Source organism: Podarcis bocagei (assembly GCF_964188305.1).
Source record: "Podarcis bocagei genome assembly, chromosome: 16".
NCBI classification, from domain to species: domain Eukaryota; kingdom Metazoa; phylum Chordata; class Lepidosauria; order Squamata; family Lacertidae; genus Podarcis; species Podarcis bocagei.
In genome coordinates this window covers 33,425,648-33,445,550 of record NC_138142.1, presented here as the reverse complement: position 1 = coordinate 33,445,550, position 19,903 = coordinate 33,425,648, and the positions used below count along the sequence as shown (strand labels likewise).

General features: G+C 47.7%; 1 protein-coding gene across 2 annotated transcripts in view; it reads left to right on the top strand.

The window, feature by feature from the left end:
- CNIH2 (cornichon family AMPA receptor auxiliary protein 2) overlaps positions 1-19,903 on the top strand; it is a 51,582-nt gene that overhangs the window by 18,002 nt on the left and 13,677 nt on the right. For both annotated transcript variants that reach the window (XM_081173416.1, XM_081173415.1), the window contains exon 2: positions 15,419-15,487. In XM_081173416.1, the coding sequence (XP_081029542.1) occupies positions 15,419-15,487 (69 nt within the window). The remainder of the gene's footprint in view (positions 1-15,418; positions 15,488-19,903) is intronic.

Sequence of the window (19,903 nt, the reverse complement as noted above, 5' to 3'; positions counted from 1 at the left end):
CTTTCGAGTAGACCCATTGAAATTAATGGACATAGCTCTGTTTATTAATTTCAGTAGGTCTACTTTGAGTACAAGTTAGACTGGATACGGCCTTCTGTGCCCAAACTCAGCATTCAAAACTGCTAAACTGTGTTCACTGGAGAACCTGTTATAATCTGTAGCTTATATATTTTTTATGCAAGAGCTAATTTATTTTATTGGATTGATTGGTTTGTCTTTCAAAGTGTACATCCTGCCTTTTTGCAGCAGGTGGACTCAGAGTGGCTCACCGTGTAAACACCTTAACGGGGTATGAGAAATAAAGAATTACCTCCTGCTTTTCCTTTATAGCCGTGGTCCCTGCTTTTATCCCACAACAACCCTGTGAGGTAGGCTAGGCTGAGCAATAGTAACTGGCCCAAGGCCACCAGCTTTGTGACTGCCTATCTGAACCGAGTGATTGCATCCAGTCCTGTGTGTACCAGTTTCCCTGTCCGGGAACAGGAGTTCCTCTCCCCACACACTGTCAGGATCTGCACCCAGGATCCTCCAGCCCCTCTGGAGCAGGTCTTGAGGGGTGGGAATGTTCAGGGGAGAGGAAGGGAGGTTTCTGTTGCACAAGCAGAGGTCTGAGAGTGGATTTAGGCGGAAGGAATGAAAGGGAAATGTGTGTGAGAGAGAGGAATGTGTTTGTGCGTTATGATGCGCCTGGTCTCTCCTCACACCTAACACTTCTTTTCCCCATCCAAATCCATAACTGTGTTTTCTCTCTCACACATATTTGCAGTCAACACCCTCCTATTCAAAGTTTCCTTGCTGTGCGTCTCTGTCTCTCATACACACACACACACACACACACACACACACACACACACACACTGGACGCTCGCACGGGTTGTGATTCAGCGCTTCTGCACATGCCCAAGCGCCAAAACCCGGAAGTAACCCGTTCTGGTACTTCCAGGTTTGACGCGGTGCGCAACCTGAAATCGTGCAACCCGAAGCTTCTGCAACCCGAGGTATGACACACACACGCCATATTTTTCTCTGTATAAGACAAGGTTATATTCTTAAAAAATTATGCTAAAAATTTGGGATCATCTTATACACGGATAGTGGAGAGGTGGGATGGGCGATTGGTGGCTGCTGTGAGCAGGAGATTGTCAACACTGTTTTTGCAGGCAATTGGCGGGTACGTCAAGGTCCGGTTGCTGCTGCAATCGATTGTGCGATTGGCTGTGGCGATCATCCTGGTTTCTCCTCAAAAAAAGCTCAACAAGTCTGGACAAACCCCCCCCCCCATTTTCTCAAATTGGAGTCCCAAAAAGAGGGGGCATCTTTTGGGGCATGTTATACACGAAAAAATATGGTGTGTGTGTGTGTGTGTGTGTGTATGCATACAGTTATTTCTTTCACTGAGAGACACACTACCGTCACTTCTTCAGATAGGTGCAGGGAAAGGCAGTGTGTGTGAACAGACACGGGTTGGGGTGAGAAAGAGGAAAAGAGAGGTGTGTGTAAGAATTATATGGGGTGCAAATGTGAAGGAAAAGGAGGAGAACGGGAGGCCAGGGCACCTCCATTTTGGTGTGCCCGGGCCCATTTGTGTAAAAACAGTTGGAGTAGCTCATTCGGCAGAGCATGAGACTGAAGGATTTGGGCCCCAACTTGGGCAAAAGATTCCTGCCTCTCTGTAGGGTTGGGCTCCACAATTCTGTGTGAGAACGTGAGGAGACAGTGTTGTGGCTGGCGAGGAGGGAGCTGTCTGAGAGAAAATGGTGCGAGTGAATCACAGAAATGGCGAGTGTACCGGGAAACTCTGAATCCAACGCTCCGACCATTGCCCCACGCTGCTCCTTCTCGCCGGAGTGCAGAGAGCCGCTTAAAGGTTCTGCCTGCACCACCGCTGCTCCTTTTTGACGCCTGCATGCCTGTGGGGCTCTCTCTGTCTCTTGCAAATTGTTTGTTAAAAATATTCCATTAAATTCAAAACCGAAAATGTCGTCTTATTAGAAGGCATCGATGAAGTGAAGGCTCCCTCTTTAAGCGTCTCATCGCACTCAATTGATTTCTCCTTCTAAACTCTGCAGCTTAAGAGAACCTATCTCATTAAGAATAGTATACCATATCAAAAAAATAAAAATAAAAATAGAAAATAGGATCAAGAATGCATGGCAATAGCGCCAAACGAAATTCTTCAGCTGATGAGGTCTTGGGGAAAATATTCTTCTTTTAGGAATAAATCCTTAAAAACAAAACAAAAAAACCTAATTCTAATATTACAGATGCAACGTGATTGTTCTTAAATTCCTCATATCAAAATGAATGATAGTGGAAATCTACCGGTAATCAGTATAAACAATATATTTTTGTCACTGTTCTCCTGTGGCTGGAACTATACTTTTTTTTTTTTTAAGCTTTTGGAGGTTTTTTTTATGGGGCTTCTGAGCAAACATAAAACATATTTACTTGAGAGGAATGCCTTATCCCTGCATTTTGGGGGGTTGGACTAGATGGCCCTTGGGTTCCCCTTCCCACTCTGCAATTCTACGATTCGCTCCCGTATGTACTGATGTGATCACTTCAATCTGCAGACTTTGCCCTTCTTCGTGCAATGATCATTCCATGTTTATATGGAGTTTTTTCTTAAGTTTTTTTCTTAAGTGCGGCCTGTTCGTTGGAACTCACTGCTGATTGACCCCATCTCCATTTAGACTTTTGTGGGAAATGTTTCTATTTCAGCGGAGTCTATCCAAACATGTGATTTGGTTACATCTGTTTTTCAATTTGTTTCAAATGTTTTTTTTAAACAGTTTTTTAAACATTTCAGTTATTTTATTTTATTGTTATTCTTTCTTTTTTTATCACTGCCCTATTGTTAGGTGTGTTTGCCATCCTGGACTCTTTTTGGGAGATAGGATAAATAAACAGATAGACAGATATTTAAAAAATAACTTATGAATAACATAAGAAGCATCCGACGTTAAGGGACCAGGATAGGAAAAATACAAGAACACAACACAAAATTTATTTTATTTCAATGACAAAAAGGCAAAAAAACTATAGGGTTGAATATTGTCTTGGGATTTATCGTTCTACAACATCAGAAAAATACTCCATCGCTCTCTAAACTCGTTTGGCTGTTGATCTTCAGACCTGCTTTCGTAGTATGCCAATTTAGGTAGCTGTAGTCTGTATTTTTTAAAAAAACCAAATAATTTTGTGCCATGTTCCATACTCCTAAAGCTTGTCACTCTACTGTTCCCAGCAGCAACGATAAGATCGATAACCATTTCCAAAACATCACCAAGGATTAAACCTTTTAGATAAATTTATTGGGGTTTCGTGGCAATTTGGGGGTCAAAATTCAAGTTTCGATTAGAAACACAATTGGTTGTTCCCAGCCATAGAACATATTGACACACAATCTAATATTATGCCAATTGGCATCCCTTCTGGCTTGTGGATTCTTTAATTGAGGGATGGGTAAATTTGGGGGAACCTTCAGAAGCTGTTGGACTTCAGCGCCCATCAGCCCCAGCCAGCACACCCAGTGGTCAGGGATGATGGGAGTTGGAGTCCCACACTCTCTGGGAGGGCCACAGGTTCCCTGATTTAATCTACCCTCCCGATTCTCACATTCCTCCGCACTCAATGCAAGGGGTGTGCATTGCGTACATCCTCCTCTTGCCGTTGCCTTTTAGACAAACATGTTTACTCAGACACGGCTATAGCCTTATTATACAGAGCCCCAGGCCATCGGCCCACCTAACTCAGTGTTGCCCACACTGACTGGCAGCAGCTAGTCAGGACTTCAGGCAGGGGACTCTCCAAACCCTCCCCAGAGATGCTGGGGATTGAACCCAGAACTTCTACATGCAGGGCAGATGCTCACCCACTGAGCCACAACCCTTCCTCTGTCTTCCTGCCATCCAAATACAGTGGTACCTCAGGTTAAGAACTTAATTCGTTCTGGAGGTCCATTCTTAACCTGAAACTGTTCTTAACCTGAGGTACCACTTTAGCTAATGGGGCCTCCCACTGCCGCTGCACGATTTCTGTTCTCATCCTGAGGCAAAGTTCTTAACCCAAGGTACTATTTCTGGGTTAGCGGAGTCTGTAACCTGAAGCGTCTGTAACCTGAAGCATCTGTAACCCGAGGTACCACTGTACATCTTTTTAACTGCAGCCCTGTCCCCAGGACTTTGACCACCTCATCCTCTTAAATCCCCCCCAAACTATACAGCAAAAATCTTCCACTATTATTTTTTTTAAAAAAAGAAACCCACCCCAATCTCTTGCTTACCGTTATCTAGGGATTGGGATGGGGGGGTGGATCTGATTCAGCAGGCAGTCCTTCCTAATTTCTGAAACAATAAACGAACCGGAGAACAGCCGTCCTTTGGGATTTGCACATCTCCAAATTCTGCAGCTGTATGTCCTCCAGGCATGCGACGCGTACGAAAGCACACATATTAGGGTAACGTGTGCCTATAAATCCATACATTAATGAAAATGACATATAGAAAACAAGACTGTAGGTTGAAAGGCACGGCATAAATAAATAAATGCTCTAGAGACGATTGCTTGCACAAATGTGTACTGTACATTAAGGCGTTGCAGAAGTGTGCACACCAAGAGAAAATTCACATGAAAATGCTGGTGAATTTTCATTAGGACTCTTCCCCTCCCTCCCCCAGTGCAAACTGATGTGGAAATGTGGAGAACTTAAGTTTTGTGGGGGGTGGGACAAGATCCTGCATTTGACTTATTTGCTCTCCTTAATACTGCTTTTTTATAGCATTTCCTTTCAAGGTCTAGGCTGATGATCTCAGAAATCTCGCCCTCCCTTCCCCGCCCTGCCCTGTCCCCCGGCCATATTTTGGGGTATTTGGTGGCCAGTGAAGGAAGCAGAGGTGGTTAGGAAGCTGGGAGAGGAGGTTGGGGTAGGAAGCGAAGGAACCCAGGGCTATGGAATGTTCTCCTGTTCCGAACGGAGGAGAACGCAGCGTGCGAGTGTCGCTAGGCAACCCACTACAGGCGCCTGTAGCGCACGGTGTGCCTTTGACAGGTGACGAGTGCCGGTTCAGTCGTGGCTGTCAGAGGAAGGGAAAAGGGAAGAGGGAGACCTTAGTGAAGCAGGGAGGCGTTCTCTCTCCTTGGCCCGTAGGTGTGCGGGGATCACTGTTGGCCAGAGCTTAGGACATCAGCTGGACTCTGGAAAACCACTGCAAAGTGGAATGGCCTATTCAGATGGTTCCCTCCAGACTGGCGGTGGGTTTTGTGTGTGTATTCTGCAACAATGCGATTGGCACACTCATAGTGCAGTAGGGGAGTCAGTGTGGTGTAGTGGTTAAGAGCGGTGGATTTGTAATCTGGTGAACCGGGTTCGCTTCCCCGCTCCTCCACATGCAGCTGCTGGGTGACCTTGGGCCAGTCACACTTCTCTGAAGTCTCTCAGCCCCACTCACCTCACAGAGTGTTTGTTGTGGGGGAGGAAGGGAAAGGAGAATGTTAGCCACTTTGAGACTCCTTCGGGTAGTGATAAAGCGGGATATCAAATCCAAACTCTTCTTCTTCCTCTTCTAGGGGAGGATTTTTGCAGATTGTTCCATTTTATCGATGGTGTTTATATCGCTACTCTTCACCCCCCCCAAAGGAGCTCAAGGTGGCATTAGTGGTTCTCCCCCTCCTAGTTTTATCCACACAACGACCCTGTGAGGTAGGTTAGGCTGAGAGCCAGTGACTGGCCCAAGGCCACCCCGGTGAACGTTGTGGATTTGAACCTTGGTCTCTCCCAGCTGCTAGCCCGACACTCTATCCCAGCGGTCAGCAACCTTTTCCAGCCGTGGGCCGGTCCATCGTCCCTCAGACCATGCAGTGGGCCGGACTATATTTTGGAAAAAATAATGAACGAATTCCTATGCCCCACAAATAACCCAGAGATGCATTTTAAATCAAAGGACACATTCTACTCATGTAAAAACACGCTGATTCCTGGACCGTCTGTGGGCCAGATTGAGAAGGCAATTGGGCCGCATCTGGCCCACGGGCCTTAGGTTGCCTACCCCTGCTCTATCCACTATGCTGCCATTGGAGTTGTTTTGCGGTGCTTCCTGCAATGTTACCCGCATTGCAGGGGGCTGGACTAGATGACCCTCGGGGTCCCATCCAACTCTACAGTTCTATGATAACCATCTGGAGGGAGCTCTCTTGCGCTGCAGTGCAATGGAAGCAGGATAAAATAGCAGCAGCAGCACCCCCAGAACATTTTGACTGCCTAAGGACTAGCGCTCAGATAGTTATTTGTGTGTTTCATCCTTAAAATTGCATATTGCATTTGACTGTAAGAAGAAGAAGAAGAAACTTCAAAGCAGTTTACAAAAGGGATACAGAACAAATATATATAAATTCAACAAACAAATAATAATAATACCAATGAAATAATCTGTTAAATAGTTAAAAACAACCATTTGAACATTCCAAAGATAATGGAAATCAACGATGATAAGAACCAGATTAAAATACATGCAATGTTCTATATGCCTAGGTAGGCTTGCCTTAAAAAAAATGCCTTTGGCAGGGTCCGAAAGCAGTACAACAAAGGTGCCTTTCTAAATGTCAATAGGCAGGGAGTTCCAAAGTGCTGGGTGCTGCCACACAATAAAAGATTGGCTTCTTATAAATGCAGAATGAGTATTATGCAGCACCTGGAACAGGGCTAGTTCTTCAGAGTGGACATATAAGGTGTAAAGGGGTTTATATGTTTGGGTAAGGCAAACTGAGAGAGCAATTGGTTTGTACCTCGGGTTAAGTACTTAATTTGTTCTGGAGGTCCGTTCTTAACCTGAAACTGTTCTTAACCTGAAGAACCACTTTAGCTAATGGGGCCTCCTGCTGCCGCCGCACGATTTTTGTTCTCATCCTGAAACAAAGTTCTTAACCTGAAGCACTATTTCTGGGTTAGCGGAGTCTGTAACCTGAAGCGTATGTGACCTGAAGCGTATGTAACCTGAGGTACCACTGTATGAGAGTTAGTTAAAGCTTCCTGGCATAAAGCTAGCGAGAAAGGAGGCTGAACGCTGTTGTGGATGCTCAGGGCTGCCAACAAGGAGGGTATAGGTGAGGCGCTTGTACCGGGCCTGGTCTCTGGAGAGTCCTGGCACCAGCACCACAACACAGCTGCCCCACTTACTTGCAAATTGCATTAGCTGACCCAGCAGGAGGAATCCATTTAACGCACCCGGCAGCTGCAAGGACAAGTTTCAGAGCGAGGCGAAGGAGCCCTTGAAGGAGCTCGGGAGAGCCCCTCTCGGCCCAAACCCAACCCTCTCCACTCCAGAGAAAGATGGCAGGCCAGGCTTGTTCTCGGGAGGGGCCCATGCCACTCTGCCCCATGGCTGCTGCCCCATTTAGTTGTGAGCTGCACGAGGCAAGCATGTCAATTCAGCTGCAGATAAGGGTTGGTTTTCTGCACCTTTGTGTTTGTGAGCAGGAAAACCTGTACCATATACAGCCACATTTGTTTGCATGTGGTATAATTTGTGTGCGTATGTGGGGGGTATTCATCAACGTTTTACCCAGAGTAGACCTATTAAAATTAATGGACCTACGTTAGCAGTGCCAGATTACCAAACAGACAGAGTAGGCACCGGCCTATGGACCTCCTGCCTTTTAGAGGCCCTGCCACAATGGATCAAAATAATACTGATTTGCTCTTGAAAGAAAATAAAAAATGTATTAGGAGATAATTTGCAAAGGGGCCCCCGAGATTTCTAGGGGCCTCCACAGGGTTTAATCTGGCACTGTACATTAGTCATCTCCATTACTTTCGATAGGTCTACTCTGGGTAGGACTAACATTGGATACAACCCATATTCCCCCGCTAGTTATAGGAAAGAGCATAGGCTGTGACTTTATACCAAGCTGAACGATCCATACCTGTAGCTTAATATTGTCCAGTTTGCACCTATCACTAAACCATGGTTAATGTAAACCATGGTTAAAGGTGAGGCATCTGGCAGACGATTACCTAAACTTTGGTTCATTGTGTCACAGAATAGTTTAAAATTGACAGCAACCAAGCCTTGAGAGACGTCTGAACTTTTGCCTCCCTTTTCTCACAGCTCTGTAGATTTGGGGCATTGATGGCTCCTTAGCCATAGCTAACGAGGTCACGGTCTGTGATCCCACGTATTGCTAAGCCATGGTTAACCTTAAGTATGGTTGATAAGCCAACTAGAAAACCTTGGTTAACAAGCTGCTTTTAACCATAATTAATAAACCTTAGTTAAGATGGTGGGCTGGGTTCACACAGAACAATAAGCCATGGTTTCTTAAATCACAGTTTAATAAACCATGGTTTAGCATTGGTACTACTTTCTTGGGCCTACCTCGAGATGCTTGGGATTGGGCAGGTGGTCTCCCGCTGAGCTACAGCTCCTCCAAGAAGACAGAGCTCACACAGGCAGCCCCCTCCCCAGGTTTTCCTGCAGCCCTCATTCCATGTATAAATGTTGGATTCCATCGCCAGTGTTGGCTGGCGACCATTGGACAGAATGCAGGGAGCCCAACAGCAGGTGGCTCCAGGGCCAATGACAGGCAGAGCTGGCTAATTCTACTTTTATCCCCATCCTCCTCCTCTTTAGGTTATTAAAAATAACCTAAAAGCTTTTGTTGGGCTCCTTTGCCCAGACTGCCAGGAGAACTCTCAAGGGGGCTGTCATAATTAACAGTTCAACAATGAGATTAAGGAGGAGGAAGCTGACCAGATGGGCCAACTCCCTGGAGTAAGTAAGAAGGCAGGCAGGTGGAGGCTGGCTGAGGTCCCTAATGGGCCACTCTACAAAGTGCACAATGCCTTTACAAAGGATCAGAAGGCAAGTCCCTGCTCCTGAGGAGCTTACAGTCAAAAATCTGATGACAACAGAGGCGAGGGCGACCAGGGGAAGGACGTGCACTTATTATTATTTATGTGGACTCTGGCAGAGTTTCAAGTGGAAGACTAAGCAGTTGGCCGTGCCAAACGTTTCAAAGAACAATAATGAATTTTTAAGAGTGGTAAATGACGGATTAATGCATTGTGTGGTGTTGGGACTCTGTTCCTCTTCCCCAATCACTGGAACTCATTGTTCAGCAAGCCCTCTGGCTTCTGAGAGCACTGATAAGGCAGGCGGACGTCTTCAGTGTTACCTCGCGTTTTTAAAATTCAGATTCTCAAGAAGCTAATAGCTGTCTTGACTTTGTATACCCCCCCTCCTTCTAAAAGCCCTCTAAAGCTAGGGCTGCCATACATCTAGAATTCCCTGGACATAACTGGGATTTTAAAGGCGGAATTGACATCCGGGGTGTGTGTGTGTGTGTGTTTTGAAAGGCTGCCTTTTGCCCTAAAAAATGCATTTTGTTAGCTCAACAACTTTTGGGGTGCCCTGGTTTTTACTTTTTGAAATACGGCAACCCTGTCTTAAGCTAGCAGCCACCAGCAGCTCACCTCTTGTGGCAATGAGTCCCAGGGGATGTTGCAGTTGCGTAAGAACCTCAGCTCCCAGGGTGCTTTTTCTGTGGTGGGCAGAGATCCTCGATCGAAAGGCTCTGCCGCTCAGCTAGTGATGATGGGGAGGAGACACCTAGCCCCGTGGGCGGCTTCGGCACATGCCAACCGAGCCCTGGGGGCTCTGAGCCAACATCCTTCCCCCCCCCCCCCACTTCCCCATCCCCGCTCTGGAGACTTTGTCACTCTGAAGATCTGGGATGACTCACCCGGTTTGGCTGCTTCCTGTAGGCCTCCTTGTTCCTGAGAAGCTGCTTTGGGTAGGAGACCATATGGCGCTGAAGAGAGGAATGGAGGCACCAGGGGTCGGCACGTTAAGGGAACCTTCTGGGTAATTAAATCCGCCCCCTGAGCTCTGTGAAAGAGGCATGACGTCTGGAAATTTCCTCCAAAATGCTGGAAAAGAAACATCGGAGCAGAGGATCTTGTGATTTTGAAGGGCGGGGAGTTACGCATAGTGGGAAGCGAGGGGTGAACTGGGCAACCAGAGAATCCTGAGTTATGGCAGCACAGATCAGAATGAGGCCTTCGGATGGAAAGAAAAAACCGCCCTCTTTCTCGGAGTTTGATTAAGACCTTTAGAGGCTCTAAGCACTGAGGAGATTATGGTGCCGCCGCCCCCAACCCAGATATAATTCAAAATAAAACCAATGCTAAACCATAAAACAACATTTTTTTGTGATGAAGTGACATGAAACTTACAGGCATGTCCAAATTGAAATACAGTGGTACCTCTGGTTACGAACTTAATTCCTTCCGGTTCTTAACCTGAAACCGTTCTTAACCTGAGGTACCACTTTAGCTAATGGGGTCTCCCGCTGCCACCGCGCCACCGGGGCACGATTTCTGTTCTCATCCTGAGGTGAAGTTCTTAACCTGAGGTACTACTTCCGGGTTAGCAGAGTCTGTAACCCAAAGTGTTTGTAACCTGAAGTGTTTGTAATCCAAGGTACCACTGTACCTCCTTTCTCAGTTTTCTGACTGCAAAATTCTAAATACCGTATTTTTCGCTCTATAAGACGCACCAGACCACAAGACACACCTAGTTTTTGGAGGAGGAAAACAAGAAAAAAAATATTCTGAATCTCAGAAGCCAGAACAGCAAGAGGGATCGCTGCGCAGTGAAAGCAGCAATCCCTCTTGCTGTTCTGGCTTCTGGGATAGCTGCGCAGCCTGCATTCACTCCATAAGACGCACACACATTTCCCCTTACTTTTTAGGAGGGAAAAAAATACGGTAAGTTTGAAGCTGACTCAAAGAAGCCCGTCTGCTTCATGCAAAGGAGGGACAGTGACTCAAGTGTGTCCTGGCACTTTGTTCTCCTCTGAGGGTTTTTCATATACTGAATATTGATAGCTAGGTAGAGATATATAATTAGAATCAGTTGGAATATAATTAGTTGGAAGGGACCACGAGGGTCATGTAGTCCAATTCGCTGCAATGCAGGAATCTTTTGCTTGATGGGCTCAGGCCCACAACCCTGAAATTAAGAGTCTTCTGCTCTTCTGGCTGAGCTAAGGGCATGGAATCCATCAATAATAATAATAAACATGTATTGCAACAATACAGGATCTCCATTAGTAGGGCACCCCCTAGTTCAGTGGTTTTCAACCAGTGTGCCGTGGCACCCTGGGGTGCCTTAAATGTTGGTCAGGGGTGCCGCGGGCAACACTGGCCTCTGTCCCTCTTTCCTTCCCTCCCTCCTCTGATTCCTTCTTGCGTCTCTGCCTCCCAAAGGCTCGCACAGCTGTTTGTTGCAGCGGCCCTGGCTACAAGCTGCCCAGGTGAATGGTCCTTCTGGGGCTGGCCAGGGGGTGCTGGTTGCCAGAAGGTGAGGCGACCTCGGAGTAAGCAAGCAAGTGGACGAGGGAACCCAGCCAGCCGGTCTTCCAGCCCTTGCTGTTGGGAATGGACAGACTAGTGGGAGGGCAGGCAGGCAGGCACTGCACTGGCCTTTCTTGTGCTTGCTGTGTGCAGTGCCAGCCTGGGAACTGAGCGCCCTGAGGAGCCTTTTCCTCATGCAGGCTTGGCAGTACCTGCCGCCGCCACTGCTGCCTCCCAAGGTAAGGTGCTGGCCTCACCTTCACCTTTAGCCAGTCTCCTTTGGACCAACGTGGGTGGCGCTGTGGTCTAAACCACAGAGCCTAGGACTTGCCGATCAGAAGGTCGGCAGTTCGAATCCCCGCGATGGGGTGAGCTCCCATTGCTCGGTCCCTGCTCCTGCCAACGTAGCAGTTCAAAAGCACATCAAAGTACAAGTAGATAAATAGATACCACTCCGGCGGGAAGGCAAACGGCGTTTCCGTGCGCTGCTCTGGTTCGCCAGAAGCGGCTTAGTCATGCTGGCCACATGACCCAGAAGCTGTACGCCGGCTCCCTCGGCCAGTAAAGAGAGATGAGTGCCGCAACCCCAGAGTCGTTCGCGACTGGACCTAATGGTCAGGGGTCCCTTTACCTTTGGACCACTATGGCTGGGGGCATCCTCTTCCCAGGCCCCTGTGGGGCAGTGTGAGGAGGCAGCTCTCTTTGGGGTGGGGTGGGGGGCAGCTCAGAGACTATGGGTGGTAGCAGTGACTGCCCAGAGGACGTCCAAGGAGAGGAGGCTGAGGAAACTCTCCACGAGGGAAGGGGGTTCAAAAAAGGGCGAGAGGCTGCCAGCTCTGCAGGCAAGGGGTGACATAACTGGGCTCTGAGCCCCACAGGGGTGCCGCAGGAAGAATGTAGTTGGTCGAGGGAGCCGTGGATTCAAAAAGGTTGAAAATCTCTGTCCTAGTTTAGGTGGGAATAAGTACAGTGGTACCTTGGGTTAAGAACTTAATTCGTTCTGGAGGTCTGTTCTTAACCTGAAACTGTTCTTAACCTGAGGTACCACTTTAGCTAATGTGGCCTCCCGCTGCTGCCTCGCCACCGCCACACAATTTCTGTTCTCATCCTAAAGCAAAGTTCTTAACCCGAGGTACTATTTCTGGGTTAGCGGAGTCTCTAACCTGAAGCGTCTGTAACCTGAAACGTCTGTAACCTGAGGTACCACTGTAATTTTTAAAAAGCAGGAAAATGGGGAAGAGTGCAGAGTGTAAGGAAGTCTAACAAAGTTCTGGTTTTCTCCTCGATTACTACTTGCATGTTTTTGTTTTAAATATCAAATTCTTCCAGATGTTGCAGAGCTACAGCTCCCATCCAACTAGTGGCCTGGGATGGTGGCGGTTGTGGTTCAGCAACAACTGGAGGGCCAAAGGTTCCTCACACCTGGTGTAGACAAGGCTAAGCGTGATGGACTTTGTAGTTATAAATTCCAATGTTGAGATTCAGGGGAGACCCAACAGCCGCCCCCAAATATCAGCAAGAGCTGTCGTGTGGAAGATGGGGCTCACTGTTCTCCTTCGCTCCAGAGGCCAGGATAGGAACCGGTGACTGGAAATTTGAGAGAAGCAATTTAATGTTATTTATTTTTTAATTAAAAGAATGGTGCTGATAAAAAAGAGCACAGCTATTTCTCTGTGTAGATAACAATGTGCAAATCACAAATGCATCTTATTGATTATTGACGTTTCCCTAAAGGTACACGCTGGACTTGAAAATTACAAATGTGCTGTTAATGTGTGGCAATCTACCTGCGGGTTGCATGTTCAAGTGTTGATATTTTTATGAGCTATTCTTAAACATTTTTTAAATTTTCTTTTTTATTGAGTCTCCACCCAGCCCCCAGTTGTGAACAATTGTGCAGAAAAACACAGTCATTAGAGAGAATGGAAGTAATAAATAGAAATTTCCAAAACAACTACAGTGTGCGGTGTGTGATTATGGACGCAGATTTTAACAGGGTGCTTTTTAGAGGCGAGATCAACACGGTCACATCGGAAGCCTCCACCCTTTGATCTGGCCCTAGCTGATTCATGTGTGCTTCAGAGTTCGCAAATGACTGAGTAGAAACTAATCTGTCTTTGATGAGGGTGGGAAATTGCATTGTTGGACTTTTGGATTTCAAATTTCAATGGCGTCCTGTGTGATACCAAAATTTGGTGCTCCCACACCTCTTGGCTTCCGTTCTACATCACTGCTGCAGCATCCTCTCGCCTCAGCACCCCATGCAGGTGAACAGGTCATGCTCCCCTAAATCTCCCTTTGATCTTTTTCAGTCTGGGGACTGGATCCCCCTTCTGGGCCACTTTCCTGGGGCCAAAAGCTAGTGATGGAAAGAGTCAGAGAAAAAGCAGGCAGAGCAACGGAAGCAAATTTCCCCTTTGGCTGATAACAACAACGGCATCATCAGCAACAACAACATTTCTATACCACCCTTCATCCGAGGATCACTGGGCAGTTTACAATATAAAAAGACAAAAAAGCATGACATAGTAACAAACAAAAACAGTAACACCGCCCCGCCCCCAGTATAAAAGCCCATAGAATGTTTAAGTAGCCAAAGGTCTGGGAGAAGAGTATGTGTTACGAAGGCGCCAGGTGAGCCTCCCTGGGGAGAACATTCCGCAAGCAGGGAGCCACTGCAGAAAAGGCCCTGTTCTCGTCTTGCCACCCTCCGGATGGACCTCTCGCAGAGGCTAGTTTCTGCGCACATGCACACACAGCCCCTTCTGTCCTCCATTCAGGCAAGCGAGAGGCATGATCAGAGTTCAAGGACACATTCCAGCCAGGCAAAAAACACCCGAGGGTGAAAAGCAAGACCGGACAGGGGTTGTGGCCTGGGGAGAGTCCCAAGGGCCTGATGGAAAGGTCTAGAGGGCCACATTTAGGCCACACCCCTGTTCTATGACACAGATGTTAATGTTACCTTATTAATTATATATTTATTTAACAAAATTTGCAGCCCGCTTTATCTGTAAACAATAAAAAGTTTAAGCAGTTTGCAAAGAATGTAACATACGTATTAAAATTGTTAATAAAAAAAAGTGATGTTAAAAACATGCTGATTTTTAAAACAATGATAATGTTATGGGCAGTTCAGGTCCATGCACATTTCTTGCAGCTGAATGTCCAGGTGGCCATTGTGGTTGTTTTTAAAATGTAACACCCAAAATGCATCTATTTGTTATCTACCTTTCTGTATTGCTCAGGAGGCAATGGGCGGTTCACAAGCTCATAAAATTTATTTATTAATGCATTTATTTCATGTGATTTATCTACCGCTTGGTTGCAATAAAACCTCTACGCAGTTTACAAGAAGAATAAAACAATAAAATCATCAGTAAAAAACTTTTGTCTAACACATTCAAATAATAATTTAAGTTAACGATAAACTAAAATCCCGATTTAAAGCACATCAGTTTTCTACAAGTCTGGAGAGGGTTGCCTAAACAAAAATGTTTTAAGCAAGCACTGAATAGAGTACAGCAAAGGTTGTCAATAGGCCGGGAGTTCCGAAGTTTTGGTTCTGCCACGCTATAAAAGATTGAATTCTTATCAATGCAGAACAAGTATTATGCAACACCTGGAACAGTGCTAATTCCGCAAAATGCCAGAGCTGAAGAATAAAAATAAATAAAGAGAGTGAAATCTGTGGCAGATAAATGCATCTGGAGAATAAAGCTACTGGCAAGTGCAAAACTGTAAAAAAAAAAGGCACATTTGTTTTATTTTCAAAAGAGCAGGTTCCCAGCCTCCAGATGTGTAACTGGTGGGAGCTGCGTCCTTCCTTCTTTGCTCCATCTCCTCTTTCCACTCGCATTGAAAAACTCCTTTGCGCAAGGAAACAGCAGAAGAAAAGCAGAGCGAAGCCATTCAATAAACGACAGGAACGTATCCTTGATTTACATAAACACCTGCGTTGGCGCTTGCTGATGCTACAGTTTGATGTTTGCTTCTCATGGCTTGACAGGTCCTCTCAATAATCTCTCTCTCTCTCTCTCTCTCTCTCTCTCCCCCCCCCCCATTTAGATAATTGCCTTTGACGAATTGCACATGGACTTCAAGAACCCCATCGACCAGGGCAACCCAGCCAGGGCAGTAAGTCTATACATGTCGTGTCAGAGGTGTCTCTGTGTCCCATTCGTTCGTCTTTCCCTGCCTCCAGTCTCATCCTTCGGCAGTCTTCCTCTTTCCCTTGTTGTGCAGACCCAGACCTGGTTTACATTCAGAAACCAGCGAAATGCAAGGCATTGTAACAGGCAGGAAGCATCTGCAGGGGAAGCAGGGGGGCAGTGCCTCTCTAGGAGTGTCCTTTCCCACACCTCATTGGTAAAGCTCGGCATTCAGAAGGTCCCAAGCTTACTCGTCGGCCTCTCTACTTCAAATTTATTGTGATTTATTTTCACTTTTTATATCCCACCTTCCCTCCACGGACCTCAGGATGGCGTACTCACCCTCTCCATATTATCCTCCCAGCCGCCTTGTCAGCTTTGTGGTTGAATGGAGGATTCGAACCCAGGTTCTAAGGGACTGAAGAAAAAGGTTGCAATCTGGGGTTTTAAACTGTGGGGGTAGGACAAGACTGTCTTTCATTTGAAGCGACAGATGAAGATTCAGGGAGGAACCTGGAATATCCTCTGAGGGAAATAAGCGCACACAGAGTACAGAGAGTCACATGTGTTGTCCTGCCCACTTTCCTCACTGGCAATGGCTGCCATTGCCATGTGGCCCTAGTTGGTTGTCCCCAAGGGGAATCCGGGACCTTTTGCGGTTAGGAAAGTGACAGGGGAAAGTGTTGTGTAATGATTAGAGCATGGGGAGAGACAGTGGTTCGAATCCCCTCTCAATTCATGAAACTCGGCCTAACCCACCTCACAGGGTGGTTGTGAGGACAATAGGGAAAGTGGATAAGAGTCGTGGGAAATAAATGTAAAAAATAAGTAAAAGCAAATCCACTGGAAAGTTTGGGGATGAGTGGAGGCAGTAGGATAGCCATCTTTGAATACCTGGAGGGCTACCTCATAGAAAGGGAGCAAGCTTGCTTTTCTGCTGCCCCGGAGGTAAAGGTAAATGGATCCATGACCATGTCGTGGCAGACTCTGGGGTTGCGGCGCTCATCTCGCTTTATTGGCTGAGGGAGCCGGTATACAGCTGATCATGTGGCCAGCATGACTAAGCCGCTGCTGGCGAACCAGAGCAGCGCATGGAAACGCCGTTTACCTTCCCGCCAGAGTGGTACCTATTTATCTACTTGCACTTTGACGTGCTTTCAAACTGCTAGGTTGGCAGGAGCAGGGACCGAGCAACGGGAGCTCACCCCGTCGCAGGGATTCGAACTGCCGACCTTCTGATCGGCAAGCCCTAGGCTTCACGGTGGCCTTTCCTATTATTTATTTGAGAGTTTCAGACAGGAGGTCATAGAGTCATAGAATTGCAGGGTTGGAAGGGACCCTAGAGGGCAATCTAGTCCAACCCCCCGCAACACCACAGCGCCACCCACATCCCACTGCCCCGGAGGGGAGGATTCAACTGCAGGACAGGAGATTCTGACTAAACGTTAGCAAGAACTTTCTGATGGTATGAGTTCCAAGGCAGTGGAACGGACTCCCCCAGGAAGTGGTGGACTCTCCTTGATTTTAGGTTTCTGAGCAGAGGTTGGACGGCCACTGCCAGGGGTCCTTTAGCTGTGATTTCTGTATTGCAGGGGACTAGACAACTGACCCTTGAGTCCTTTCCCACCTTATAGTTCTATGATTCTTTATCTTGGTGGATGGATAGGAAAGCTGAGATTCCTGGAAAAGGCTCCAGATTCAGGCCCTGGCATCTCCTAGCAGAGCTGGGGGAGACTGGGTATCTGCCATGGATGTTTAAGTTTAGATTTCTGCATTGCGGGGGGTTGGACTAGATTGCCCTCTAGGGTCCCTCCCAACCGTGCAATCCTATGACTCTATGACCTCCTGTCTGAAACTCTCAAATAAATAATAGGAAAGGCCACCGTGAAGCATAAAATAGCAGCTGTGCAGTTTAAAGCATCATCAAATCACCTCCTCCCCGCAAGGATATATTTGTTCGATAACCCCCACCCTCCAATCTGGGTCTGTAGGGTGAACTCTCAGAGCAGAGACATTGGACCCTCCGGAGAAGGAGGCAGCGGAGGGGGAAGATGGGGTGGGTGGGTGGTGAGGAAAGAGCTGTTTTTGAAAGCTGGCAGGGCTGTTGTACTGCAATTGGGAGGATAAAAGGTGGCTTTCATCCGCCGCTGAAAGAGCACAAAGGAATGGCAGGAGTCGGGAACATTCAGCCATAGGAAACCCTTTGAAATCCCGCCCTGAAAGTGTCGCTCAGCAGCCTCCTCGCAGAAGCAGGGGGAAGCCGCTGCCCCCTCCCCAGCGCTGCGTTGCCTCCCCCGCTCGCGCTGCCGCAGACAGGCTGGCGGATGTGCCGGCGCTGTTCATTCAGAGATAAATATCAGAAGAGGGAAGATATCAGGAGGTTCTCAGACCAAAGGCCCGTCCAGTCTAGCATCTCGTGTCCCCCAACCAGATGTGGATGGGAGTTGGACAAGCGGGACATTGGCATGGCAGCAACAGATCTGGCTCCATCGGCGCTCTCCATCTAAAGCAGCGTCACACCACTTCAAAGAGCCCCAGAGGATTCTGGGAAGTGTTGTTTGTCAAGGGTGCTGAGAGTTGTTAGGAGCAGATGCTTCCTCCCCTCACAGAACTACAATTCCCAGAGTCCCCTGGGAAAAGGGCTTCGTTTTTAAACCACTGTGGAATACAATGGTACCTCAGGTTACATACGCTTCAGGTTACACACGCTTCAGGTTACAGACTCTGCTAACCCAGAAATAGTACCTCGGGTTAAGAACTTTGCTTCAGGATGAGAACAGAAATTGTGCTCTGGCGGCGTGGCAGCAGCAGGAGGCCCCATTAGCTAAAGTGGTGCTTCAGGTTAAGAACAGCTTCAGGTTAAGAACGGACCTCCGGAACGAATTAAGTACTTAACCCGAGGTACCACTGTATATAGCTCTGTGTGAGGGGAACAGGGGTCTCCTAACTACTCTCAGCAGCTTTAAAAGTCATGTTCCCCCCCCCCCACGAGGATGCTGGGAACTGTAGTTCGCGAAGAGTATGGTTAGGAGGCCCCTGTTCCCCTCACAGAGCTACACATTCCACAGTGGTTTGAAAATGAAGCCTTCTTCCCAGGGAACTCTGGGAGTTGTAGCTCTGTGGGGTGAATTGGGCCCTCCCAACAACTCTCAGCATGCTTCAGCTCCCATAATTCTTTGGGGGAAGCCATGATTGTTCTAGTGTTATGGTGCTTTTTTAAATGTATAGTGCCGGTGGAGGTACAGTGGTGGGAAACTCTTAAAAAAATAAATGAATGAATCTTTCTTCCGTGGGAACTCTGGGAAACTTGCCTACTGTACAAAAGTAAAAATTATATCCATTGCTTCACCTAATTGCTTTTTGCCTCTGGCCCCGACCACAATTGGCATGTGGCCCCCAGAATGTTGCAGTGCGGCCCACGGGGCTGAAAACCACACCCCAAGACTGACTTAACGTTTTCAGAATGGGAGCTTTGCACACTTCAAACTCCTGTGCGTCTCTGTGCGAGGACAGGATAGTACGATGCAAGGATTGTCCTACGAAAGAGGGCGATAGAGTTCTCTATTGTCAGACTCCAGCTCCCATCAGCCCCAGCCATGGGCATAGCCAAGGGAGGGCAGGGGGGCAGCAGTGGCGGAGCTTCGCACTCCAGCACCGGGGGGGGGGGCAGAGAGCAGGCAGGGGCAGGGCTGGCACGCATCCAGGGGGCGGGGGGCGCTTTCTGGGGGCGGGGATCGCCCCTCTTCCTCCGCCAGTGGGGGCAGCTGCCCCTCATCAAGTAAAACAATAGAAATACTTAACTAACTGACCAATCACGTCGGTTCTGCCCCCCAACAAAATTCCTGGCTACGCCCATAGCCCCAGCCAGCTTTGTCCAGTGGCCTGGAATGATGGGAGCCGTAGTGCAACAGCATCTGGAAGGCCACAGCCCCTGCCCCTCCCCATCCCTGGCGCAAAGGTTCTGCAGGTCATTTTTGGCCCACGTTTAATTGGCACCGACAGTGGTTCCTAGTAGGCCGGGAGATGGCATTATATGAGTGAAGTCCACTATCCTCTGAGCTATCCACTTCATAGCATAGTTCAAGTCGGTAGACCGTGAGACTCTTCACCTTAGGGTTGTGGGTTCGAGTCCTACATTGGGTGAAAGATTCCTGCATAGCAGAGGGTTGGATTGGATGATCCTTGTGGTCCCTTCCAACTGTACAATTCTATGAAATGGAGGTGCAAGATCAAGGACAGCTTGGTAACAAAAGTGGAAGTTTTCGAACAAGGGAAGGAACTATTAGGTTAGCTCCTGGGCTGTCCATGATAACTTTCAAACACGAGGGAAAGAGAGAGAGCGCTGGCGCAGTGCCAGGAAGGTGGCACGTCTTCTGGGTTGCCCCCTCCCCTCCCCTCCTGC